Consider the following 27,890-nt stretch of genomic DNA (forward strand, 5'->3'; position numbering starts at 1 on the left):
ACCTTCTTAATACCTAACTTTGTATGTAGACATTTATATTTTTAAATTATCGCATCTTCATAACAGTTCTCACTGTTATTGTCTCATTGTTATTGTCTATACATTAGAAAATAAAAATTTATGGAGAAATATTGACAAGGTCACACTTGGTGAGTGGTGAGGCATCAATTCAAGTACAGATTATCTGACTCCAGAGACGTTACAATTGAAGCTCTAGCTCTGCCATTTAGGCCATGATTTTTGTGTTGTTTCTTTTCTTTTCTTTTCTTTCTTTTTTTTTTTCTTTTTTTTTTTTTTTTTGAGAAGGAGAGGATGGGGCAGGTGGAGGGAGAGGGAAAGAGGGAAAGAGAATCTTAAGCAGGTTCCCTGCTCAGCATGGAGCCTGGTGTTGGATTTGATCTCACAACCCTAAGATCATGATCTGAGCCGAAAACAAGTCAGATGCTTAATGGACTAAATCACCCAGGCTCCCCTCTGTGTCATTTTCAGAAGCTGCTGCTGCCAATAGGCATCCTTCTGGACTGTCCCTCTTCAGAGTCAGGAAGAACTAAGCAGAGACTTGTAACTCAGAAAAGTCACAAGGTTTTTCTGATCACGACTGTTCAAAATTTCATTATAAAAGCATAATGTTCATAATAGTATCAATTTATGTCCAGCAGAATCCTCACATACCTTCAAACTGTTTATGGAAAGGCCAAGACACCGAGGACGGAAGTGGAGGTAGAAGTAGGAATGCGAAGACCAGAATGTGAGAAATGGTAAAACTGAAGTGGTAGTATAGAGGACATCCTGCTTACTCAAAACTATGTACCATGTGGTATAGAACTGTACCCAAGAACCTTAAATGAAAAGAATATAAGTATAGCATATTATTAAAATCCTGTAAGTTACAATCTGGTGAAAATGGGTTAGGAAACATATGTAATATATTATTGTAGTTGGTAGGGAGTGCTGTCATTATTTACATGAGTATAGGGAATTTAGGTTTCAGGCTCATCCAATAACATTACTCAAAGGTCAGACATAATTTTTATTTACAAAATTCCATAGGGTGAAAGCAAGAGCCACTCTGTTAAGAGATCCTTAAACACTGATTCTGGTGAGTAGATTCCAAAATTCTTAAAAGGTATTTTATTTTATTTTATTTATTTATTTTATTTTATTTTATTATTTTTTTTATAAGATTTTAATTATTTATTCATGAGAGACACAGAAAGAGAGGCAGAGACACAGGCAGAGGGAGAAGCCGGATCCTCGCAAAGAGTCTGATGTGGGACTTGATCCTGGAGCCTGAGATCAGGCCCTGAGCTGAAGGCAGACACTCAACTGCTGAGCCACCCAGGTGTCCCTTAAAAGGCATTTTAAATGTAGAGAGTACTAATTTCTTGATTTCAACAAATACAATTTTGCTTGTTTTTGCTGTATCTCTTGACTGGTAAATTGCAAATATTGGATATAAAGGAACGTACTATATGTCATTTAGAGTATTAAAAAAACTTGATGAAAGGTGGAGAGTTGGAGAGCTGCTTGATTCCTTTAAGTATAAAGGTTTGAAAAAGTGGTTAAAAGTATTTTAGAGAAGTTTCTTTAAAGGAATTTGATTAGAAGTTGGTTGCGTGAGAGGGAGAGAAAGATGACTATATTTTCATGCTGATACTTGTGTGGATTTTGTTATCTCCAGTCTTTGATTATTCAAGGAATGTTGGCATCAGGTTCTCTTCTTATGAGTAAAGATAACGGCTGGGTTCCCTAGAGCCAAACATAATTAACCTAGTGGCCTGGTCATGCAGCTGTCCTTGCTTAATTAAACCTATGAAAAAAAGATTCCTAGTTACATGGTTTTTCCTAAGATGCTCATATTAATTCTGAGTATACATCCTATTGTCTCCACACACAGGGAAGAACATTTTCATAGAATCTTCTGTTAAAAATAAATCTAAGTACCATTGTTAATCTTTAAGGTCCTGTATTAGTCACAGCTCATGTGATTTTCTGTTTCTGTACACTCCTGTCCTTCCTCCAGTCCTAAAACCCATTTTCTCCAAATTCCTTAGACAAATTTTGAAGTACCCAAATCACTGTGAACTCAGGTTCCCTCAGAGTGCATTTCATTTTAGTCCTCCTAATATACTAAGGCTTCAGCTTTAGTAAAACAGATATCTCCTGATTCGTGGGGAGGGTAGGGGGCTTATGTAGTCACATATCCAACCCTGAGCCCAGGAAGGAGTCAGAAGTTAGACGGTGCTTTCCTCTGCTTGTCCAGTATGATTATACATACTCAAGAGGAACTTGAGCTTGTCAAGATGAGCAGCAAGGACTAGATTTATCCTCTCAACAAAACAATAACAAAGCATTGGAAAAATACACAAAATAATCGTTCTGAGGATACTGGAGCTGAAACAATGGAGAACAATGATCCCCAAGAGATAGGAAAGAAAATAAATGAGTCATGTTTACTAGAGAAAGGTTGTTATAACTTATTGGAGAGAGATTCTAAGCCATGTTGAAGGAAGGGTGAATTTAGGTGTAGCCTGGCAGCCTTCCTGTACTGAGGAGGAGGACATGGGAATCAGGGAAGGCCAAGGTAGTCAGAGTTCACAGGGTAGAGTTTTAGAGGACAGAGAACTGCATAGAAAGAGAATTCCAAAGATCTACAGAAGGCCCCCTAAAGTATTCAGCAGATGGGTGCATGCATGTGTGGAAACTGCAAAAACAAAAACAAAAAACAAAAACAACATTCATATAATTATGTAGGGATCTCTGGATGGCTTTTCAGAATTGTCTAAGTTGAGACATGTGTGTCAGACAGACCCTTTCCTCTCTTATCAACTTCTTTGGACGAGATTGCCCCAGGAAGAGAGCAAAACCTTGGAGGAGATAGCTCCCTTTTGGTAAAGGCTATGCCTCTAGAAGAACACAGATGAATGCCCTGCCCTCATCATTGTTACTGTTCATTGTGAAAGAGGAAGTCCTGACCAACACAGTAAGTCAAGGAAGAAAGAAAAGTTTTAAGGATCAAAGTAGAAATGGTTAAATTATCATTTTTTATGTGATATACTTAGTAAACATAATAAACAGGGTTTTAGAATTAGTTATATGTTCAATAAAATGTTCAGATAAAATAAACTTGAAAAAATCACTAGTTTTCTTTATACCAACAAAAATCATCTGAAAACAATAGAAATTAACATACTATTATAGTAATATAAAACTCATTAGTATGTAGAAATTGGAATCATAATAAATACACAAAACCTTTAAGGATACTGTTTTAAATTACGCTTAAAGTATTTAAATGAAGACCTGATTAAATGTAGAGATAAACCATGTCCATGGAAAGGACACAAGAGCATTTTAAAGAGGTCTGTTTTCCTCATATTAATTCATACAGTCAATGCAATTTCAAGAAACATTACAGCAAAGGTTTTCAGAGGATTTTTGGTGCAGTTACTCTAAAATGTAAAGTGTATATGTAAGGTTATAGTCTCACCAAATAGAAGAGAGTTTTTAAAAAGATTTGTCACACCTTACCAGATAATAAAACATACTACAGACTCATTATATATCTAATGGCTGTGCCTAGTGCAAAGGTATAGGATATAATGGAGTTTATAACAGGCTCATGTATGTAAGTTAAACTGATATGGGATATTATATTTACATGTATATAATTTTAATATACTTAGAAGGACAGATGAAAAATATACAACAGATTGCTTATACAATTATTTCTAATGGGTGACATTTTGCTGCACTTTAAATGATTTTTTTTTTTTTTTTTTTACCATGCAACAAAAATTTTATTAACATTTTGAACAGCTATTGAGAAAACCAGTGATTCAGCTCTTACTGAAACTGGTAATTTCTAAACTTAAATTGGGGCAAATAGCTAGCTAGAGTGCAGAGCCATGCCATCATTGGGCACTAAGAATTCAAGATTGAAGAATTAACAGCCACCCCTCAGACGGAGAACCAGGTAGAGAGTTGACTCTTTCTGGATGTTGTCATCAGAAAGAGTGTGGCCATCTTCCAGCTGCTTGCCTGCAAAGATGAGCCTCTGCTGGTCAGGGGGGATGCCCTCTTTATCCTGGATCTTGGCCTTCACATTTTCGATGGTGTCACTGGGCTCCACCTCCAGGATGATGGTCTTGCTGGTCAGGGTCTTCACGGAGATCTGCATACCATCCCTCAGGCACAGGACCAGGTGCAGAGTTGATTCTTTCTGGATGTTGTAATAAGAAAGGGTACAGCCATCTTCCAGCTGCTTGCCTACAAAGATAAATGATATACAATATTATATAATTGGAATGTTTGAATGTCAGTGTATTATTTCATAATCAGAGGAAAAATTTTGAGCTGCCATTGGTTGTACTGTTCAGAGCGAGCATTCAAAGAATGAGTATTGGATTGGGGAGAAAAACAATCAGTTTATGTAAGTAGAAAACAAATGTAAGAAGTCAGTGAATTCAGGGATGCATTTAAAGGTCACCAGTTAGGAACTTGTGGAGAAACAGTGAAAAATAAGTGCGGGAGAAGTGGGAACCACAAAGCAGATTTTTCACTTTTTATTGGCTTAATTGTAGCATCACTTTGGATTTCGGTTTTAGCCATCAGTCTGTTCTGGTCCTATCTTTGCATGGACTTCCCAGCACAAGTGAATAGAACTGTGTTGCTGGATTCCCACAGAAACAGCTCATGTATGCCTGCTTGCCAGCTGAGTGGTTATCTCTTTGTTTCCCTTATTGTATCTATTTCAGATGGACTCCATCCTCCTGTGCAATATAAAGCAGCAGGAAGCTCCAGATTGCTACAATTACATGGATCCCAAACAAATTTATAAAGGGCACAGGAGAGTAAGTTTCTGCTCCTTTTCTAATATATGGGTCCAGGTGAATTATGTTTACAGGTGTATTAGATGAGACAACAAGAAAATTAAATAAATTATTTATTACCTAACTAAATTGTCTAAAATCCATGGGAATACTATGGGCTAGAAATACATAGCTCAGACTATTTCTCTCTTGAACATATTCTTTGCCTGAAGTCTAAGTCTTTCCTAAGCTCCTCTAGATGTATCTTTAGGTAACTATACTGTGTATATCTTCTCTTATAATTGTTAATTATTTATGTATATACATTTATTTTTTGGTGGAGTCTTATTGCTGGGAAAATGAAATTTGAGTACTTAGTTTTGCCTGTACTCAAAACAACTTTTTTTTTTTGTTTAAATCTCCAATTTTGACTTATTTCATTTTTGTGTTGGTCCACCTCTAACAGATAGACTTGAAACATTTACTTTATACCTTCTGCCTTCAGGCTCAAATTTTCAACTGTCCTTGGACATCACAATTGTTGGATATCTTGTGTTATAGGCCATTGGCTGAATCCCCTTCATATCGTTCATCCTTCCTTGTCCTGACTTTATTTTTGTCTAGCCTTAGATTCTTTTTTTTTTTAATTTATTTTTTATTGGTGTTCAATTTACTAACGTACAGAATAACACCCAGTGCCCGTCACCCATTCACTCCCACCCCCCGCCCTCCTCCCCTTCTACCACCCCTAGTTCGTTTCCCAGAGCTAGCAGTCTTTACGTTCTGTCTCCCTTTCTGATATTTCCCACACATTTCTTCTCCCTTCCCTTATATTCCCTTTCACTATTATTTATATTCCCCAAATAGATTCTATAGCCCATCATTTAATTACATTTTGGGAAATAATCTAGCCTCCTTTCTTCTCTTCCCCATTGTAGTTGCTTGAAAAACCCCAAACTTTGTTTAAATCTAAATATTTGTCTCTTCTGTAAAAGATTGAAATTTACTAGGAAAAAAATCCTGTAAATAAACTTACTGATTTCACATTAAATTTATTATCACAAATTTCAGATGTACACTCAATAATACCCAGAAATCCTAATGTGTGATGTCATGACAGTAAATGAGCCTATCTTTGCCAAGTTGCCCAAGATAGACTCCTAAGATTCATATTTGATTTTTACATTGAATACTTCATTTCTCATTTCTAATTCATAATTATGTTGACTTGACTATTCTCCCAAAATTTGTTTATTCAAAGTCTTTTCCTCTGCCACCAATCTAGTCCATGCCACCACCATCTCTTGCCTGGATCAGATAATAGCCTTCTTGCCTGTCCTGTTTCTACCTTTGTCTTCCTATTTATACCTCTCTTTAAGACCTTTTTGATCTACCTTACCTAAACTGATACTCCCATAGTAATGCTCTATGATGGTATATGATAGGATTTTTATTTTTTTTAATTTTTATATGTTATTTTATTTTATTTTTTTGTATATTTTTTTATTGGAGTTCGATTTGCCAACATCTAGTATAATGTCCAGAGCTCATTCCATCAAGTGCTCCCCCTCAGTGCCTGTCACCCAGTCACCCCATCCCCCCACCCACCTCCCCTTCCACTATCCCTTGTTCATTTCCCAGAGTTAGGATTTTGTATATTTTCTTTTTTATAATTACCAAAACTTTCAGCATTTAGCTGTTTTATATTTTTACTGTTTTTACCAAAAGAATACTTTTTTTTAAATTAAAGATTTATTTATTAATGAGAGAGAGAGAGAGAGAGAGATAGGCAGAGGGAGAAGCAGGCTCCCTGCAAGGAGCCCAATGCAGGACTCAATCCCAGCTCCCAGAATCATACCCCGAGCTGAAGGCAGATGTTCAATCACTGAGTTACCCGGGAGTCCTCGAAAGAATATTAAAAAAATATATTTAATTAAAAAATAATATAGGTACATGGTTCAAAATTTTGAAGATTAAAAAAGGTATTCAGTAAAAGTAATTCGTTCTCTGTTTCAGTAAGTGTATATCTGACTGCATATAATAGAAACTCCAAATATGGTGACCAACAAATTAAAAAATTCTTTTCCTTTCACATAGAAGCATTTCAGAAGTGGGCATCCAAGGCTGAAACCAGAGCTTCACTAGTTTCTCTCTTTCTTCTTTATCATACTTAGAAACTGACTTTTATCCTCAAAGTTGCTGATAGTTTAAACTAGAAATTCAGGTATCAATCCTCAATCCATAAGGAAGGAGTGTGGGCTAAAGGCCTTCATTTCTCAATTGAGTTAGTTCATGTTGAAGAGTCTTCCTAAAAACCCCACCAAATGACATCTGCTAACATTCAGAATCTGAGAGGTATAGTATTTTGGCAGTATAGATGGTACCCCAATAAAATTGTTTTTTGTTAAGAATGGGGGCATTGGGTAAATAACCAGCAATCTCTAAGATACCATTCTATTCTATACTGCCAAGCACAGTTTTCTTTTCCAGAAGCAACTATTCTTACAGGTTTCTTATATATTCTTTTAGAGGTAATTTAATTATATATAATAAAATATATGATAACATATGTATTTATATATACACTTTTTTATATGTATTCTTTGCATAGCATTAAAATTATGTTATTCTGTGCACTGTTTTTGCTGCTTCTTTGCTAAACAATATATCTTAGAAATTATTCAAAGAAGTACATTTAGAGATGCCTATTTTCTTTTAACAACCACATAATTAGAATGAGCTCTTGGTGAGGATAGGAACTGTGTTTGCTTTATTCAGCATTGTATACAGTGCCCAATACAGTTTGTGGGGCATAAGTGGTAGTTAGTATTTGTCTAATGGATGAATGACACAAATAGAAAATGCCAGAGCTAGTATTTAAACCTTCTTATGATTTGAATGGTTTTATTCTCATGATCTTATCTGCAATCTTGATGTGTTGACAATTTCCTTGTATTGAACTCTGCATTCTTCAAAAGATAAATATATTTGTCAGTTAAAAAATGTTAACAGTTTGCTAAACTTGACTTGCTAGAATTTTGTTTAGGATATCAATACCTATGGTCACATTTGTTAGTATAGAGAAATGTCATTTAGAAAACAGACATTGGAATTGGATTGACGTGGCTATGAATGTAGGCTAGCTGTGGTGAGTTTGGGCAAGGCTTCATCTTTCTGTTTATTTCCTACATAGTGAGGATAATAGTTCCTACTTCAAAGAGTTGCTCATTCCTATCTAAGGGAGATGATTCAATGAGAAAAAATGTAAAAGAACTTAACTACCGTAGGTCACTTAGAAATTTCACTCAAAACTTTAAAATTATAACAAAAGGGATTGCTCTATATTCTCTTTTCCTACATATTTGACCATGTCAGGTTTGTGCACCAGATCATTGGCTCCTGGCTTCCGGCAAGTTTTAACCTTAGTTTTAAACCACTCCATTCTTCACATCCCAACTTCCTACTTGCAGAAGCATAATAAGACAGTTCCCAAAGGACTCAGATCATCATCTCCTAAGTCTATTTTCCAAGCCACTGTTTCCCATCTGGGTCCAAAAAAGGGAGGGTAGGAGAGGAATAGGAGTTCATAAAACTCTTCAGATTTATTTAGCAAAGTCCCAGCATGATTACCAATACAGCTGATATATCATTTAAAGACTCATCCTTTGACATCTTCTGTAAGTTCTGGGGCCAAGGGTGGGTAGATAGCACAGACTGAATTGGATCTAGATGGGAAGAGTGACAAGACAGGCAGGGACCTTTTCTAATAGGCAGCCTCCAATTAACAGGAAGAAAAGACAATGAGGAGGTGGGAGATATAGTGGCTCTGGATATATTAGCATTCCGAAATCCTAAGCACCTCTGTAAGAAACGTCTTAGTTTTTCTTTCTTCCCTCTGCCTTTCTAAAAGAGGATTCCATTTCCTAGCTTGGTTAGATTTAGTGCATGTAGAGAATTGGACTTCATCTTGTCTGATCAGGAAAGGAAGGAGATCTATAAATTCGACATTGGGATAGAGAGTGTAGGGATGCCGAGTTTAGTATGTCACTAGTTGCCTTGCATGGAGATTCAGAAAAAAATGATGATGAAGAAGCTGCCTCCCAACCTTGTCTCAGTAGAGCAGTTTAAACTGGAGAGATAGAACTTCCTTTAGATTTATAGAAAGCTCTCTCTCATATTCAATTGGGCTCAATTTTTCTGTGATATCTCTCTGATGGTCCTAGTCTTGCCCTTTTCCCCAAGACAACCATTCCTATATTTTGAAGTTGTTTTTGGCAGGTCACACATCTATAATTTGTAATGATTATGCCCTTTGCTTTTTATCATCCTGTAACTTATATGATTTAATACATAGTGTACTGAATTGGACAGGATACTCCAGGTGAAATAACCAGAATAGGGTTGAGAAAGATTCTCATCTACTTAGCTCTTGAGATTGTATGTGTACAAAATATATTTATAGTTAATTTACATTTTTATAATTTAATATTTATATCTAAATTATATATATATCACTTAAAAGAATGCCTGGTACATACTAGACATTTGGTATATTGCAGCTAATACTGTCAGTCTAGTTTTAAAGTCCTAAATCGATGTTTACTTCATATACCACATCACTGACTTATGTTCAATGTGTACTTCTACCTTTCAGGATATCTATGAATCTGTCCCTTTTTCCTTCTCTCCTATTCCAGATTTCTCACTTCCTCCCTCTGTCCCATTCTCCAATGTTAAGCAGTGAAGAATTGGGATTTAATAGACTCTGATCTGAAGTGGTAACACTGGGTGGCTGAAGACAAGTGTCCTGGACTTGATAAGTTTTGAGCAATAGAGATTTCACTTTTCCAAAAGTTAATGAGCAATATGTGAAGAACAGAAGCAGATACATAGGAGAATTGATCAGTGAGTAAACTTTGAGAAGAAGCATAAACAGATACGAAGATTATGTTAAACAATGCTAGAAGAGGACAAAGTGCTAATAATATTTGACCAGGATGAGAAAATAGGATATAGAGAGGATAAGGGTCAAGAAGGAGAGGAAAGACTGGTGCAGGGAGATAGGTTTTGTATAGATAATGCGGTAATGACCAAACTGGAGGAAATTCAAGAAAATTCTAATGGATATGTTAGGAGCAAAAAATAAGAATGTTTTGTGTTGTATTAATTAGGGCAAAAGCAAAAGATTTCTTAAGCCAGAGACTGAGCCCGGGGTTTTACCATTAACCAAGGAGTAGGTTCTTGAGGAGCACCTATAAACAGTGTCATGAAGAAGCACCCAAGTTCCACCATGGATTTGTGGCCTGCCCCCTCAGTGACACCACCACAGGACTTTTTCTCTCCCTTTCTCAGTGTCCTCTCCAGCACACTGAAACTCTGGCTAACTCTCTTGTCTCCCTTTCCCTCCTTGGGATTTTCCAACAACATAAAACACCAAGGCCCAATAATTCAAAAATCTTTTCAATAGATTTTTATTAAGAATCTGTGGGATGTTAGAGAATATTGGTATGTATGAGTGGAAAAGTGGACTTTGTCTGTCTTCAGATATTTCACAGGAGGGTGGAGTGAGACAAAGAAGTCCAAAATCTATGTGTTAAGTGTTAAATAGTAAATAATAGTAATAATAATAAATTACTTTCTCAATGAACTTCATTTATCTTACTTTCCTTCATAAATGGAGGCCATCCATTTATGTCTCTTTTTTTCTTTTTTCACCCTTTGGTGTTGTTATTTTCTGGCATATCAGCTCTATGCTATTCCAAATACTTCAGCTATGTGCTAATGCTTTCTGAATTTATATCTTAAACCAGATTCCTTCAAATTTGTTCAAAACTCCTCATTTCCAACAGTCTAAGATAAATCTCTATGTAGAGTGTAAACACCTCAGTCTTGACATATACTCATACACACTAAACCTATTAATTCTCCTGTGATCACCTTGGTGATTCTATTTATTCAAGCCAGAAAATTCTGGGCTTCTCACCTCCTGTATCTTTCATAGCTGTCTACATTACCACCAGAATATGCTGCTTCTGTCCATCCTCAGTGCTCAGACTTTGTTTGGACAACACTTCTCATCTGGGCAATTGCAGTTTCCATTCTTTTGGCTTTTGCTGTCTCTCCTTACTCAAATCATCAGTGGCATTGTGTCCTCTTCCTATAACCCATACCTAGTCACCTCTCTCCCCTAATGAAAATATTTCTGTCTTCTCTTTATATATTAGATTAATTCTAAAATCCTTAGCATAGAAAACGTCCTTCATGATCTGGCTTTCTCTTTGTTTTTAACTTCTTTTTCTGCTCTTTCTTTCAACTCCCCACCCTCATGGCTCCAGTCAAATTGAATATATCATAGAGTTTCCTTATGAACTTTTTCTCCAACTTATTTCCATGCTTTTACATAACCCATTTTATATATCTGAAATATGCTACCTACAATTTTGTGCATGTATGTCTTCCACCTCCATCAAAACTCAGCTAAGGTGTTGATAACTTTAGAAAGGCTTCCTTTTCTCCTCAGGCTGATTTAGAAAATTTTATTTTGTCCCTCTCTATCACTCTGCTCATAAAGCAGTTAATTTATTCTATAAATATTGTTGGGTACCTCTTAATGCCAGCACTGTACCAGTTAGTGAGCATAGTTCCTCCTATCATGGCATGAAATGTCTAACTGGACATGAGGGAAGGAGTATAACCAAATTATTACTCACATATAAACTGTGAGGGTGTGATAAAATGCTATGAGAACATAAAATAGGATATCTGTATCTTGTCTGGAGAGGATTAGAGAAAACCATGCAGAGAAGGGAATATTTGAACTGAGATGTAAAGGATGAATAGAAAGTAAGTGGATGTAGACATGTAAATAAAAGTATGGGATGCATAGTTTTCTAAGAGAAGAGGGAGGAGAAAGTGCATATTGTATTTGAAGATCTGAAAAAGGACAGTGTGACTGGAGCTCTGGGAGTGAGAGAAAGAAAGGTATCAGATGAGGCTGGGAAATGGAGAAGGATGCAAATGATATATGACTTAGTATTCATTCATTCATTCATTCATTCATTTATTAAATAATTTGTTCAATTAACTATGAGCACCTATAAAGGAATCTACCTATACACTGTACTTATAATGATGAAAAACACCAACAAACATGGTTTCTTCTCTCATAAACTTGTGATCTAATAAAGTTAAAGTTCAGAATTTTGTTTTATGTCTATTAAGAATGAGAAGCCAATGGCATATTTTAATCAGATGAGTGGCAAGATCATGTTTTAATATTTTAAAAAATTTCTCTAATTTCAAAGTAGAGAATGGTTTTATTTTTATTTTTATTTTTTTTAAAGTTTTAAAAAAATTTTATTTATTTATGATAGTCACAGAGAGAGAGAGAGAGAGAGAGGCAGAGACAGAAGCAGGCTCCATGCACTGGGAGCCCGACGTGGGACTCGATCTTGGGTCTCCAGGATCACACCCTGGGCCAAAGGCAGGTGCTAAACCGCTGCGCCACCCAGGGATCCCAAGAATGGTTTTATAATGAAACCTAGAATGCAGTAAGAGGCAATTTCAGTAAATTTCACCCAAGAGATAATAGTACTGTAGTCTTGGCTGGTGATAGTGGTGATGGAGAAGTAAGTGGACTCAAGAGCTAATTAAAAGGAAAATTTGACAGGTTTTGGTTGTGGGTTTTAAATAGGTGGTACAGGTGAAGGATATGTTCAAGATGGTCTCTAGCCCTTGACTTGTGGAATAGTCCAGATATACATGCTATTCACTGAGATAGGAGATGCTAGAAAACCAGGCTTGGCAGACAAATAGTAGGTTAATTTTAAACCTGGTGTGTTTGGATATCTTTGAAAAATCCAAGTTGATATGTCAAGTAGGCATTTAAGGAGGTTTAGACAAAAGATATAATTTAGTAATCATCAACATGGAGATGGTAATTGAGCATATGGATGAAGGAAGTAGGAGACAGAGTAGAGCAGAATAGCACAGAGGGATGAAGAAAATCAGAGAGGGATCCCGGGTGGCTCAGCAGTTTAGCACCTGCCTTCCACCCAGGGCATGATCCTGGAGTCCCGGGATAGAGTCCCACATGAGGCACTCTGCATGGAGCCTGCTTCTCCCGCTGTCTGGGTCTCTGCCTCTCTCTCTCTCTCTCTCTCTCTCTCTGTCTCTTGTCTCTCATGAATAAATAAATAAGATCTCAAAAAAAAAAAAAAAAAAAAAAGAAAATCAAAGAGAACCCAGGACCGAAACTTGAAACTGATGCTAAGATGGTGGATGAAAAAAAAAAGAAAAAAAGAAAAAGAAAAAGCATAAGAGAAAATGAGGAGACTAGGATGTGTGAAATAAACTAGGAGATTGTGATGCAAACCAAAACAAAGAGGGTGTGTCAGGAAGAGGAATTGATCAATTGCTTTAGCAAGATTTTCTTTTTTTTTTTCTTTCTTTCTTTCTTTCTTTCTTTCTTTCTTTCTTTCTTTCTTTCTTTCTTTCTTCTTCTTCCTTTCTTCCTTTCTTTCTCTCTTTCTCTCTTTCTCTCTTTCTCTCTTTCTCTCTTTCTCTCTTTCTCTCTTTCTTTCTTTCTTTCTTTCTTTCTTTCTTTCTTTCTTTCTTTCCTTTCTTTCTTTCTTTCTTCTTTCTTTTTTTGGCATTTCATGACCCTATTAGAAGGAGGCCATGCCAGGAGCTGTGGAACAGATGTGAGGTGAGGACTGGAGACAGTGAGTGTGGCAGTGCTTGTGAGAAGTTTATGTGTGAAGGGAGGGAGAAGGAGAAATAACTGGAAGGAAACCAAGAGGCTTTTTTATTTTTATTTTTAAAGATGAAAGATACTGGAGAATATTTGAAAAATAAGGCAGATCTAGTGAAGAAGGAAATATGACTCCAAATTAGAGAAGTAGAACAAACCATTGATCATGTAACTGCAAGGCTAGGAGCTTTGCAAATCACCGGAGGAGGTAGAAGGTTTGACAGTTTGAGGATGGGCAGATTCTGTTTCAGTGGGAGGAAACAAAGAAAGGATGGGAGAATGTGTAAGTAGGTTGATAGGTTTTATCTTGGGAAGTTGAAGAAAATATCACTGGGCATCTCTTTTCTCTGTGAGGTAGTGGTTGATGCCATTTCTTCAAGAGAAGAAGTGGAGTTAAAGGTTTGAAAAGAATGAAGAAGGCTTGAAAACAGCTTTGAAAGAAGGAAAAGTCGATCGGGCAAGCTTTGTAGGATGGACAGGCAGCATTGAGGACTCATTTAAAGTTGGTAACTATAAATTTATAGTAAAAGCAGCCATTTCTGTAGTTTTAGACTTATTCTAAGAACATTTGGGATGATCAGGTACAGGCCCTCGAGAACAAATGGTTGTATTCAAATAGGATTGGAGTCTTAGCAAAGGACCGATTTAATCAATTTTGTGTTCTATTTTCTTCTAGTATATCATGAGTGGAGGGAAAGGATATAACACAATTTTCCATCTAAAATTATATTGGCTATGGTAGTAGGTGAGTATCTAATTAAAGGTTTTTCATTCCACATCAATGTCAATAATTATCTCAAAAAACACCTATTTAAAAATAGGTGTTCTTCTTCTCATGCTTCCTTCATCTTAGTACTGGTTAATTGTAAAAACTAGTTGTGTTTTAGGCCTATCTTTTTATACTATTAACATTTTATTTTTATTACACTGGTACCAGACTGACATGATTTGTTGCATATTTTTAATGTGAGATTATTCCCTAGCATTATTTCCCTTTCAAATCTTAGTTTTTTCACTGACTCATTTCCCTTCATAGATCATAGCATTATTTGTCAAATCTCACCAGTCTGTCTTTATGATATTGACTGGGATCTGCCTTTTGGGAAGAGTCTCCTATATATCATGATCTTCCTAAAGAGTAAGTGAGCAACACACTTTTGAAGTGAATTAAAAAAAAAAAATGCCTCTTGTATCTGCCCATACAAATAGTCAAGAGAAGCCTCAAGATTCATTCCATGGCTTCACCCAGCAACTACTCCACTGCTCCAGTCTCCGAATTCCTCCTCATCTGCTTTCCTAACTACCAGAGTTGGCAGCACTGGCTGTCCCTGCCCCTCAGCCTCCTCTTCCTCCTGGCCATGGGGGCCAACGCCACCCTCTTGATCACTATCCGGCTGGAGGCCTCTCTGCATGAGCCCATGTACTACCTGCTCAGCCTCCTCTCCCTGCTGGACATCGTGCTCTGCCTCACTGTCATCCCCAAGGTCCTGGCCATCTTCTGGTTTGATCTGAGGTCCATCAGCTTCTCTGCCTGCTTCCTCCAGATGTTCATCATGAACAGTTTCCTCCCCATGGAGTCTTGCACATTCATGGTCATGGCCTATGACCGCTATGTGGCCATCTGCCACCCACTGAGGTATCCATCCATCATCACTAACCAATTTGTGGCCAAAGCTAGTGCTTTCATTGTCACCCGGAATGCCCTTCTCACTGCACCTATTCCTATTCTCACTGCCCAGCTCCATTATTGTGGGAAAAATGTCATTGAGAACTGCATCTGTGCCAACTTGTCTGTGTCCAGGCTATCCTGTGACAATTTCACCCTTAACAGAATCTACCAATTTGTGGCTGGTTGGACTTTACTGGGCTCAGATTTCATCCTCATCTTCCTCTCCTACACCTTTATCCTAAGAGCTGTGCTTAGGTTCAAGGCTGAGGGGGCTGCTGTCAAAGCTCTGAGCACATGTGGCTCTCACTTCATCCTCATCCTGTTCTTCAGCACCATCCTGCTGGTTGTTGTGTTAACAAATGTGGCCAGAAAGAGTGTCCCTATGGACATCCTCATCTTGCTCAATGTCCTTCATCACCTCATACCTCCTGCCTTGAACCCTATTGTATATGGAGTTCGGACCAAAGAGATAAAACAAGGAATGAATAAATTGCTGTGGAAAAGGATGTGAATATGTAAAATACATTTCTAATTCATTTTCTTTCTTCTCCTCAGTAATTTTGTCTAGGCAATGAATTGGACAAAACTTGGTATTTATTTTACACTCTGAAGCTCACTTCATAACTGACCCAGATTTCTTCCTTTATTTTTCTCACTTGGTTCAGATAAATGTAGGTAAAAGAAGGAACTTGTATTTCTTGATTTGCTGCTTTGAGCCTCGGTAATTTTATTTAAGTAAATTTAATCTTTCACAACATTTCTGCAGGTGTTATTACTTCCATTTTACACAGTAGAAAAAAAATGCTTTTCAAGAGTAGTAACTGTCAAAGACCACATTATTTGGGAAATGGCAGAGATCAAAATCCAGACTCCAGAGCCTGGGCTTCTTCTGCAGAAATGCCCCCTCCAGTGCAATTGACCCTGGATACCAAGCCTCTATCTCCTTTGCTTCTGTTTTGTTCTTCTGGATATCTATTTCCTGCCCATACCTACTTCCTTGAGAACCAGTGGGTTTTCAGAAAAGGCAGAGTCCTGCCTGATAAAGCATCTGTAGGCCTGCAGGAGAAGAATGTTCATATTAATATACAACAATGCCAGCTTCCTGTTCTATCCTATACAGTCTCGATACTTTCAACGAGTCTTAGAAATGAGCATTTGGTTGACAGAGAGATGGGGAGAAAGGAAGCCATTTCCCAGAAAATAGGGAAACTGACTGAGACAGTGGATTGGCCACTTCTCCTAAATATTCCTACATACCTAGGAAGCTGAAAATCAGGTCTTATTTGATCTGTTGACTCTGCTCAAGAGCTCTCATTGAAGGTGAGAAGACATAGCAAAGGGTCAGGTTTCTGGATAATATAGTAGGTCTAGTGAGGAGAAGAGGAAGGAAATTGCACTGTTTGTTTTCAGAGATTTAATATAAGCAAATGGTTAAATGGATGTTGGAAACTTGAAACTAAAACAGGGGCTGCTGAAGTAATGCCAGAGGTAGCACCTGAAGGAAGAATCTCACACTTGGGAAGAATTTGGTCATTGGACCTTAGAAAGTTGGCGATAAGCCCATGGGACTGGGTGTCAAATATCTAAGGAGGATGCTACCTTAAACTGGTACTGCTGTCACAGGAGCTCAGAGGAGGTGTATTCAGAGCTGGGATTAATATCTCTGAGGATGAGACTCTGTCCTGCTACTGCTGGTACCTGAGAGGAAATTCAATAAGGTTGATTGGACCCTGGGAGTTCCAAACCAAACCCAAACCCAAATCAAACTCAAGTCCAAAACCCAACCAACCAATAAATCCTGAAGTCTAGAATCAACTCTGCTGCCCTTGATGAGTCAGTCATTGCTCAGGGATACTGATACGACAGGAACAGACAGGAAGAAACAAGGATCCTCTGCTCTGCTTTAGCCTTCCAAGTCTTTTCCTGTTGTTCTCTGTGGGTGGAAAGTAAAAGGGAGCCAGCTGACAAAGAAGAGTCCCAGAGTTCAAATCCCAGCATCCCAAAGCATATCTGGATAGGTGGGTCTGGGGCTGAGAGACAAGAGTTAATGACTCTGCAGCTTCTGTTGGTTCTGAGTTTGAGGGCTTATGACCATATAGGGGACAACTGAGGCAGCACCCTATAGTGCACACTAGCTCTCAGGGACTGGACACTGGACACAGAATCAAGTCCTCCTATGCAGGTAGGCAAAGAGACATGGCATCATAACGTAATGTTACAGGGACAGCTTTCATAGCTGTGGAAGAGTTTGGAATTAGCTGTCAAGAGGAATAGAGAGAGACTGCATGCATCACTCAGTGGAGATTCCACAGAGTAACTGTAGCTTAGGGCTGCTGTGGGCTCTAGGGCAGACTCTTCCAAAGCCACACTCAATAACAGCAGGAAAGGAAAATGACATCCATTTGCCTGTAAGAATCGGCTCTCAATACCCTCATGCTTGGCTCTCATTTTCTTAAGCCAGAGCCATAGGTGTGACTAAGCATTTGTCATTTTCTACAAGAGAATTCTCTCACAGGACTCCCCTCCATCTCACAGCTGCTGGAAGAGTTTATCTACTACCACCTTCCTCCTGTCCCTCAGAGGACAGAAGGGCCAGCTTCAACACTGATGACCTAAATGATAGTAATAATCTCAACATCCTTACATACTGGTAACAGTGATAGTAATGACAATGAAAACAAAAGCTCAAATGTTTTGAGCACTTTCAATATATTAGTATCTGGGCATGATAACATTAATTTTCATAAGACCCTTGTGTGGATGATTATAAAAATTAGTTTTAAAAACATCTAACAATAAGGATTCAATTCATAGGAATAGGACACATTGTTAGGTGATATGCCCAGCATTTGGTCTACTCCGTTGGTTTCTCAAGGAGTGCTTTCCCTACCTCTGCTATGCTTCTCCCAGGTGCAAATACAGAAGGGACTCAAAGAGGAATTCCTGAATTCGGATCTTATTCAGATCTTAATTCCTCCACTAGGTTTCTGTAGATCAGTGCAAACGGCCACTATAATTATAAGAAGCTTGACTCAAACTGCCTCTACATGGTTATAGAAACTACAGTTTGTATTAGGAATTTGTAAGGGATGTAGAGTCCAGCATACCTTTTGTCATTCTCCGTAGTGATGAGCACAGCTTCTGGCACATCAGGGGACTCAGCAAACATCTCCTTGTTTACAATATTGAAGTGGATAGAAGAGTAACCAATAGTGTTTATTTATTTTTTATTTTTTTGAAAAGACAAAGAATTTTATTTTATTTTTTTTGCATTCAATCTGCTGGGATATATTGTTTTTTTTAATAATAAATTTATTTTTTATTGGTGTTAAATTTGCCAACATACAGAATAACACCCAGTGCTCTTCCCATCAAGTGCCCCCCTCAGTGCCCGGCACCCATTCACCCCCAACCCCCACACTCCTCCCCTTCCACCACCTCTAGTTCGTTTCCCAGTGTTAGGAGTCTTCATAGTGTTTATAATGCATCTTTAGTTCCAGGTAGTAGAGCCCTAAGTATAAGAACAGACAAGACATACTTGAGGTTGGCTCTCCACTCTGGTCCTTGGGAGACAGATTAAGAGGACCACAGTTTCTCACAAAATTGTCAAACCTTGTGTAGATGGTTCAAGGAACTGGACACAGTGGTTCTAAGACAGATTTGGGGTGATTCCTTTTACAGATAAAGAAAATGGAGGAACAGGATTACCCAAAGAGCTAGATCTTGTACAGCAGACACAAGTTTGCCATGAAGCTCCCATAGCAAAAAAAAAAAAAAAAAAAAGTTCCTTTAGTATAGTCTTTGAACAGGTCCTGAATGGATAGAATGAAGCATCAGAAACTAACAGCATTTTAAGTTGACATTTTAAAGGTACACACTTCCAGTTTAAGACAGGTAAGTACTGGGGATATAATGAACAACGTGGCGACTATAGTTAACACTGCTGTATAGTATGTTTGAAAGTTGCTAAAAGACTAGATTCTATAAGTTCTCATCACATGGAAAACTTTTTTCTTCCTTATGATATTAACTAGATATTAATTAAATTTGTAATCATTTCACTACATATGTAATCAAGCCATTATTCAGTACACCTTAGACTTCTGTGATGCTGTCAATTATATCTCAATAAACTGGAAGAAAAAAAAGATGTTTTGTTAGTTTATTGAATATCTGTGGAGTCACCATGGTCCAATTGTACTGGAAGGGGGTGTATTAAAATATGAGAAGGGAAAGGGGAGAGGCCAACCATTTGCCACTTATTCTACTCCCTGGTTTGAATGTAGTCACATTTGCAAGAGAAATACAGAGCCTTTTGGAACCGGATACCTGAAGCCATTGAACACTGCTGTTCAGGACCAAAGCAGATTTAAATAAAGGGGCAGTAGCAGGAAAGAGCAACAAATCTCCTGGAATTAAATTATCTGGAGAAAAAAGGAAGTCAATGTTGGTGACCAGTGCTCAAAATGAAGACCTAAATATTGTTGAAGGAACAAAATTACATTTTCCACATACAATATAGTGGAGTTTGGGAGCCTTTTAGTATATGGTCATCCTGACACCAAACTGTGCAGCCAGAGTCTATAAATCCTGGAGCTATAGCCAGGAGTAAAAAAATACTCATAGCCTGCAAGTCAATACTGCTCTCTTGTGGCCACTAATGGGCATAGCAATACCAGGGTGCGTTCAACCTTTGCCCATAGTTTGATCATTCTTTCATTGATTTTTATTTTTTAAATTAATTTCGTTTTTATTAAATTCAATTTGCCAACATATAGTATAACATCCAGTGCTCATCACATCAAGTGCCCTCCTCAGTGCCCGTCACTCAGTCTCCCCATCCCCCCACCCACCTCCGCTTTTGCAACCCTTTGTTTGTTTCCTAGAGTTAGGAGTCTCTCATGGTTTGTCTCCCTCTCTATTTTTTCCCACTCAGTTCCCCACCTTTCTCTTATAATCCCTTCCACTATTTCTTATATTCCATGTATGAGTGAGCTGTAGTTTGAAGGGGAACTGACAACTCCTTGTTATGAAAACTCCTGGAGTAGGGGGACAAGCCTGGTGGCTCTGCAGTTAAGTGTCTGTCTTGGGCTCAGGGCGTGATCCCGGGTTGGGGATCAAGTCCCACATCAGGTTTCCTGCAAAGAGCCTTCTTCTCTCTCTATGTCTCTGCCTTTCCCTCTATGTCTCTGCCTCTCTCAGTGTCTCTCATGAATAAATAAATAAAATCTTAGATTAAAAAAAAAGAAGAAAACTGGGATCTCCAACACTTAGGGAAGTGGTAGTGAGTGGCTTCAAGAAGATACTGTATTTCCTGCTCATACGGCACATGGGGATTTAATTATTAAAAGAATAAAAGGAATATAACAATTTATACTCTGATTTTTTCTTCAGTGACATTCAAAATCAATATCAAATCTATGACACTAGTCTAGAATTCATGAGAGTAGACTGTATCTTGGTATTTAATAAGATGTTACATTAGTAGTATTGGCTAAGGACAATATATAACAATATTAATTCACTTCTTTATCCACTCAGCCAAAAACTAGTTGAGTGCTTTATGTGTGTTTAACACATTAGTGATTAGTATAGATAGTTACTAAGAGATAAACTACTTTTAGAGAAATTATAGTCAACATAGCTCATGAATTATCATTATTCCCAATTTTGCAGATTAAGCAATAGAACAAAAAGGTAAAATACCTTTTTGAATACCTAGCTGAATGGTCATTCAGCTAACAGACCAGAATCAAGAGAGAGGAATCAGGTATGTTTGCTAACTAAATCCATTTTTCCCAAAATATTGTCTAGGGATTGAGGTACATTTTTAGACTTCACCTAGACAGATTTGTAGTGTTCTGAGTTTTTTTGTGTTTCAGATTATAGATAGCAGAGGCAGTGCACAACAAAACCCATCATATATTGAATTCATCAAAACTTGTGAAGTTAGTTACTACAACAAAGATATCACAGTACCTTAACATACTAGTAACTAACAACTAAGTGAACATACTAGTTTACTTCTCATCCAAACCCATTCATGGGGGCTTTGTTCATGTCAACACTTAGAGATGCAAGCTTCTTCCATATATGGATCCTCCACGTATTAAGCCCTTATGGATCTCCACAGGTATTTCTGAATCTGGCTGTCATGAGATGGAGGGGAGACAATGTTCAGGATCTTGTAGGAGGTTTTAGTGGCTCAATTGGGGAGAGATTTACATCACTTTTTCTATCATTCCATTGGCCACACTGCTCACATAGATCCAGTTGCCTATAGGTGAAGCTGGGTCACTGAATATTCATTTCTTTTTTTTTTTTTAAAGATTTTATTTATTTATTTATTCAGGAGAGACACACAGAGAGAGGGAGGCAGAGACACAGGCAGAAGGAGAAGCAGGCTCCATGTAGGGAGCCCACATGATTGGGGTCTCCAGGATCACACCCTGGGCTGAAGGCAGACCCTTAAACCGCTGAGCCACCCAGGGATCCCCTGAATATTCATTTCTTAAAGAGAAATGATACAAGAGAGATTCTCGCATGTAAAATATACTTACTCTTTTCCCAAGGGAGACTACCCAGGCTTTCATGCAGTCACTGTATGCAGCACGAAGTCCAAGATCTCGAGCAGTGAGGGTCTTCTCCATCAGGTTCTGATGTGATTCTTTGTGGACCAGTCATTTTTCTCCTCACTGCACTGATAATGGTGGAGAAGATACTGCTACCAGACATTAAGATTGGAAGTGAGCCATGGAATTCGTTTAGTAGGAACTTGTCCATGGTAAGGCTGGAATACTTTGGTGGCAGGTGCTGCAACATTTTTACCCACTGAAGTGGTGGAAAATGACTAAACATTGACTAAACATTGGTTATGTTCTCTGGGAGGAACTTACCATTGTTTCTATGGCCATTTGTTCTGCCTTTGGGGGTTGTGTCTTCTTCATTGTTCCCCATGGCATTATAACATGAAGGCACTGGAACATGTGACTTTTTTTCATTATTGCATTTGGAGCCTGCTTCCAGCTCATAAAATATTAAGATCAATTATTGTTTTAGTTCTTAATCAAAAAGTTTCTTTAAAAGCTAAGCTCAGGTGCCTTTATCAATAAACACCCTCAAAAACCAAACAGATTTTTGACCTGTTTTTATCAGGGCATTTCCAAGCACTAATAATCAAATGCACATATTTTCTTAAGCATAATTTAAATTTTTTCTTTCATTTTGTTATTGCCTTTTCTAGTTCACCATGTCAGTGTTTTTTTAGGTAATGGTGTCTATCTAAGGCCATTGGACTTGAGTAAGACAACTGTACACATAATCTACTCTTGTCAGTGCTGGTTGCTAATAGTCTGTTTTTCAAAGTTTTACAACGTAAAACTTTCTCTTAACCTTCGATCTCCCAAGCAGTAGGACAATTCTTCAAGTTTCCATATTTATGAACTTTATCTATTATAATTAATTTCTACTTGAAGACCAGTCAACTTTCTGCTAAGCTCATCTACTTATTGTAATAACTTGTCAATGGAATCAACAATTGCAAATACACACAACTATTTTAATTGTTCCAACATTTCCCCTAGATTTATTATTTAGTAGACATGTCAGCTTTCTTTGTTGTGTGATCTTTCTAGCTCTGGTTGTCAACTTTCTCAGTATTTCCAGCATTAATCAGGATAGTTTCTGGCTGATGAAACAAAGAATCTCAATATGTCAGTAGTTTAACACATACAACTTTATTTTTTAACGACATTCATTCAAAGTATGTGGGAGGGGAGGCTCTTCTCCATGCTGTCTTTCAGGGACCTAGCTTCTTCCATTGTGTGGTTCCATCATTTCTAGGGCTTCATGTCTCCAGTGGATTAAATGCAACTGGCCAGAATGGCAGGGAGAGAGTGTAGAGGACATCAAGTAGGCTGTAAGTATTATGCCTAGTAAATGCATGCCATTTCTTTGGCCAAACTCAATCTTATAGCCTCATTTAAATACAGGTGAGCCTGGAAAAAAGTAAATTTATCTGTGTGTTGAGGAGGAGGAAGAACTCTGTTCAGTGAACTTACCCTTATCTATGTCATTTGTACACATCGATTGTCAGTAGAACTTCAAGCTGTGTAGTGGGAAGGGTGAGAAGTGGTAGGAGACTTCTGGAGATTTTATGGTTCTCCTGGTCTCTCTGAGACACTGTCAGCCTTAGAGCCTCATTTGATAATATGCTGCATCTTAGTGCATGGGTACAGGGATTTGAATGTCCTCCCCTCCAGACCCAGTCTCTAGCCCCAGACTGTCCAGATATATTCCTGAAAGCTTTCTTGAGGTTTGCTAGGATGACATCAGGATCCTGGCATGGAAATCAAATGATTAAAGCATTTTATGCTCAGTCCTTTAGTTTGTGCAGAGTTCTTCTGGTCTGTCAAGGGACATTGCTGTTAGGACATAGCAGGTAGGGGACCTGATGAGTTAATACTTTAGGGAAGGGCAGATTTTGGTGGATTTCCTCCACAGTCACTGAATTTATTGCCTTCGCTTGGATGTTTATAATAGAATTAAGAACTGTGTCCTGTTTGGGAAAGTAGCTGTGAGACTTATGCTTGCTCCTGAAAAAGTAAATATTGATTTGTCTGTAGATGGAGCCAAAAAGAGGTCTGTTTATAGGTCCATGTGCTGTGCTTCCTCAGAGTTGGGTGAGTTTCCTTAGCTTCCTGGGTCTGCTGATGCCTTTGGAGGAGTATAAAGAAGTCTGTACACTATGCTTATCCAGCCAACTACTCTCTGCTAGAACGTACTTCTGAGACTGTAAGATCATACTTCTCTACATGTCTTTTTCTTGCTGTGGGGCAAATACTGCCTTGGTTAGTATCACCACCTTCACTTTACTTTTGCACCAACATCTTTTTTCTCAACCAAATAGTTTACACCTATCCCCCTCCTCATCCTGCAGCCACTAGTTTTTTTCTGCATATTTATGAGTCTGTTTCTCTTTTATTGTTGTTGTTTTTCATTCATTTTTTTCCATTTTTTAATAATAAATTTATTTTTTATTGGTGTTCAATTTGCCAACATACAGAAAACACCCAGTGCTCATCCCATCAAGTGCCCCCCTCAGTGCCCAGCACCCATTCACCCCCACCCCCCACCCTCCTCCCCTTCCACCACCCCTAGTTAGTTTCCCAGTGTTAGGAGTCTTCATGTTCTGTCTCTCTTTCTGGTATTTCCCACACACTTCTTCTCCCTTCCCTTATATTCCCTTTCACTATTATTTATATTCCCCAAATGAATTAGACCATATAATGTTTGTCCTTCTCCGACTCACTTATTTCACTCAGCATAATACCCTCCAGTTCCATCCACGTTGAAGCAAATGGTGGGTATTTGTTGTTTCTAATGGCTGAGTAATATTCCATTGTATACATAGACCACATCTTCTTTATCCATTCATCTTTCGATGAACACCGAGACTCCTTCACAGTTTGGCTATTGTGGACATTGCTGCTAGAAACCTCGGGGTGCAGGTGTCCCGGTGTTTCATTGCATCTGTATCTTTGGGGTAAATCCCCAGCAGTGCAATTGCTGGGTCGTAGGGCAGATCTATTTTTACCTCTTTGAGGAACCTCCACACAGTTTTCCAGAGTGGCTGCACCAGTTCACATTCCCACCAACAGTGTAATGAGGGTTCCCCTTTCTCCGCATCCTCTCCAACATTTGTGGTTTCCTGCCTTGTTAATGTTCCCTATTCTCACTGGTGTGAGGTGGTATCTCATTGTGGTTTTGGTTTGTATTTCCCTGATGGCAAGTGATGCAGAGCATTTTCTCATGTGCGTGTTGGCCATGTCTATGTCTTCCTCTGTGAGATTTCTGTTCATGTCTTTTACCCATTTCATGAATGGATTGTTTGTTTCTTTGGTGTTGAGTTTAATAAGTTCTTTATAGATCTTGGAAACTAACCCTTTATCTGATAGGTCATTTGCAAATATCTTCTCCCATTCTGTAGGTTGTCTTTTAGTTTTGTTGACTGTATCCTTTGCTGTGCAAAAGCTTCTTATCTTGATGAAGTCCCAATAGTTCATTTTTGCTTTTGCTTCTTTTGCCTTCGTGGATGTATCTTGCAAGAAGTTACTGTGGCCGAGTTCAAAAAGGGTGTTGCCTGTGTTCTCCTCTAGGATTTTGATGGAATCTTGTCTCACATTTAGATCTTTCATCCATTTTGAGTTTATCTTTGTGTATGGTGAAAGAGAGTGGTCTAGTTTTATTCTTCTGCACGTGGATGTCCAATTTTCCCAGCACCATTTATTGAAGAGACTGTCTTTCTTCCAGTGGATAGTCTTTCCTCCTTTATTGAATATTAGTTGACCATAAAGTTCAGGGTCCACTTATAGATTCTCTATTCTCTTCCATTGATCTATGTGTCTGTTTTTGTGCCAGTACCACACTGTCTTGATGACCACAGCTTTGTAGTACAACCTGAAATCTGGCATTGTGATGCCCCCACCTATGGTTTTCTTTTTTAAAATTCCTCTGGCTATTCGGGGTCTTTTCTGATTCCACACAAATCTTAAAATAATTTGTTCTAACTCTCTGAAGAAAGTCCATGGTATTTTGATAGGGATTGCATTAAATGTGTAAATTTCCCTGGGTAACATTGACATTTTCACAATATTAATTCTTCCAATCCATGAGCATGGAATATTTTTCCATCTCTTTGTGTCTTCCTCAATTTCTTTCACAGTGTTCTGTAGTTTTTAGGGTATAGATCCTTTACCTCTTTGGTTAGGTTTATTCTTAGGTATTTTATGCTTTTGGGTGCAATTGTAAATGGGATTGATTCCTTAATTTCTCTTTCTTCAGTCTCATTCTTAGTGTATAAAATGCCACTGACTTCTGAGCATTGATTTTGTATCCTGTCCTGCTGCCAAATTGCTGTATGAGTTCTAGCAATCTTGGGGTGGAGTCTTTTGGGTTTTCTATGCAGAGTATCATGTCATCGGCGAAGAGGGAGGGTTTGACTTCTTCTTTGCCAATTTGAGTGCCGTTAATGTCTTTTTGTTGTCTGATTGCTGAGGCTAGGACTTCCAGTACTATGTTGAATAGCAGTAGTGAGAGTGCACATCCCTGTCTTGTTCCTGACCTTAGGGGAAAGGCTCCCAGTGCTTCCCCATTGAGAATGATATTTGCTGTGGGTTTTTCGTAGATGGCTTTTAAGATGTTGAGGAATGTTCCCTCTATCCCTACACTCTGAAGAGATTTGATCAGGAATGGATGCTGTATTTTATCAAATGCTTTCTCTGCATCTATTGACAGGATCATATGGTTCTTGGTTTTTCTCTTGGTGATATGATGAATCACATTGATTGTTTTACGGGTGTTGAACCAGCCTTGTGTCCCAGGGATAAATCCTACTTGGTCATGGTGAATAATTTTCTTAATGTATTGTTGGATCCTATTGGCTAGTATCTTGTTGAGAATTTTTGCATCCATGTTCATCAGGGATATTGGTCTGTAATTCTCCTTTTTGGTGGGGTCTTTGTCTGGTTTTGGAATTAAGGTGATGCTGGCCTCATAGAATGAATTTGGAAGTACTCCATCTCTTTCTATCTTTCCAAACAGCTTTAGTAGAATAGGTATGGTTTCTTCTTTAAACGTTTGATAGAATTCCCCAGGGAAGCCATCTGGCCCTGGACTTTTGTGTCTTGGGAGGTTTTTGATGACTGCTTCAATTTCCTCCCTGGTTATTGGCCTGTTCAGGTTTTTTATTTCTTCCTGTTCCAGTTTTGGTAGTTTGTGGCTTTCCAGAAATGCGTCCATTTCCCCTAGACTGCCTAATTTATTGGCGTAGAGCTGTTCATAATATGTTTTTAAAATCGTTTGTATTTCCTTGGTGTTGGTAGTGATCTCTCCTTTCTCATTCATGATTTTATTAATTTGAGTCTTCTCTCTCTTCTTTTTAATAAGGCTCGCTAATGGCTTATCTATCTTATTAATTCTTTCAAAGAACCAACTCCTGGTTTTGTTGATCTGTTCCACAGTTCTTCTGGTCTTGATTTCATTGAGTTCTGCTCGAATCTTTATTAACTTTCTTCTTCTGCTGGGTCTAGGATCTATTTGCTGTTTTTTCTGTAGCTTCTTTAGGTGTAAGATTAGCTTTTGTATTTGAGTTCTTTCCATTTGTTTGGATGGATGCTTATATTGCAATGTATTTCCCCCTCAGGACTGCTTTTGCTGCATTCCAAAGATTTTGAATGGTTGTATCTTCATTCTCATTAGTTTCCATGAATCTCTTTAATTCTTCCTTAATTTCCTGGTTGACCCTTTCATCTTTTAGCAAGACGGTCCTTAACCTCCACATGTTTGAGGTCCTTCCAAACTTCTTGTTGTGATTTAGTTCTAATTTCAAGGCATTATGGACTGTGAATATGCAGGGGACCATCCCAATCTTTTGGTATCGGTTCAGACCTGATTTGTGACCCAGTATGTGGTCTATTCTGGAGAAAGTTCCATGTGCAGTTTAGAAGAATGTGTATTCAGTTGAGTTTGGATGTAAAGTTCTGTAGATATCTGTGAAATCCATCTGGTCCAGTGTATCATTTAAAGCTCTCGTTTCTTTGGAGATGTTGTGTTTAGAAGACCTATTGAGTGTAGAAAAGGCTAGATTGAAGTCACCAAG

At 38.1% G+C, this 27,890-nt stretch overlaps 2 protein-coding genes across 3 annotated transcripts in view; both read left to right on the plus strand.

Annotated features, from left to right (window-relative positions):
• Nucleotides 1-27,890, plus strand: part of LOC140614894 (olfactory receptor 56A4-like) — a 67,272-nt gene that overhangs the window by 18,391 nt on the left and 20,991 nt on the right. Inside the window, exons 2-3 of one of the 2 annotated variants that reach the window (XR_012015627.1) lie at nucleotides 4,758-4,853; nucleotides 14,240-14,308. The gene's annotated coding sequence lies outside the window, so the exon portion shown is untranslated. The remainder of the gene's footprint in view (nucleotides 1-4,757; nucleotides 4,854-14,239; nucleotides 14,309-27,890) is intronic. The other variant, XR_012015628.1, reaches the window with a different exon arrangement.
• On the plus strand, nucleotides 14,714-15,838 carry OR56A1 (olfactory receptor family 56 subfamily A member 1). The gene has a single exon (XM_072795303.1). It carries the CDS (start codon nucleotides 14,799-14,801, stop codon nucleotides 15,741-15,743), a length of 945 nt encoding a protein of 314 aa, XP_072651404.1. The 5' UTR covers nucleotides 14,714-14,798; the 3' UTR covers nucleotides 15,744-15,838.

Source organism: Canis lupus, chromosome 23, assembly GCF_048164855.1.
Source record: "Canis lupus baileyi chromosome 23, mCanLup2.hap1, whole genome shotgun sequence".
Classification (NCBI taxonomy): domain Eukaryota; kingdom Metazoa; phylum Chordata; class Mammalia; order Carnivora; family Canidae; genus Canis; species Canis lupus.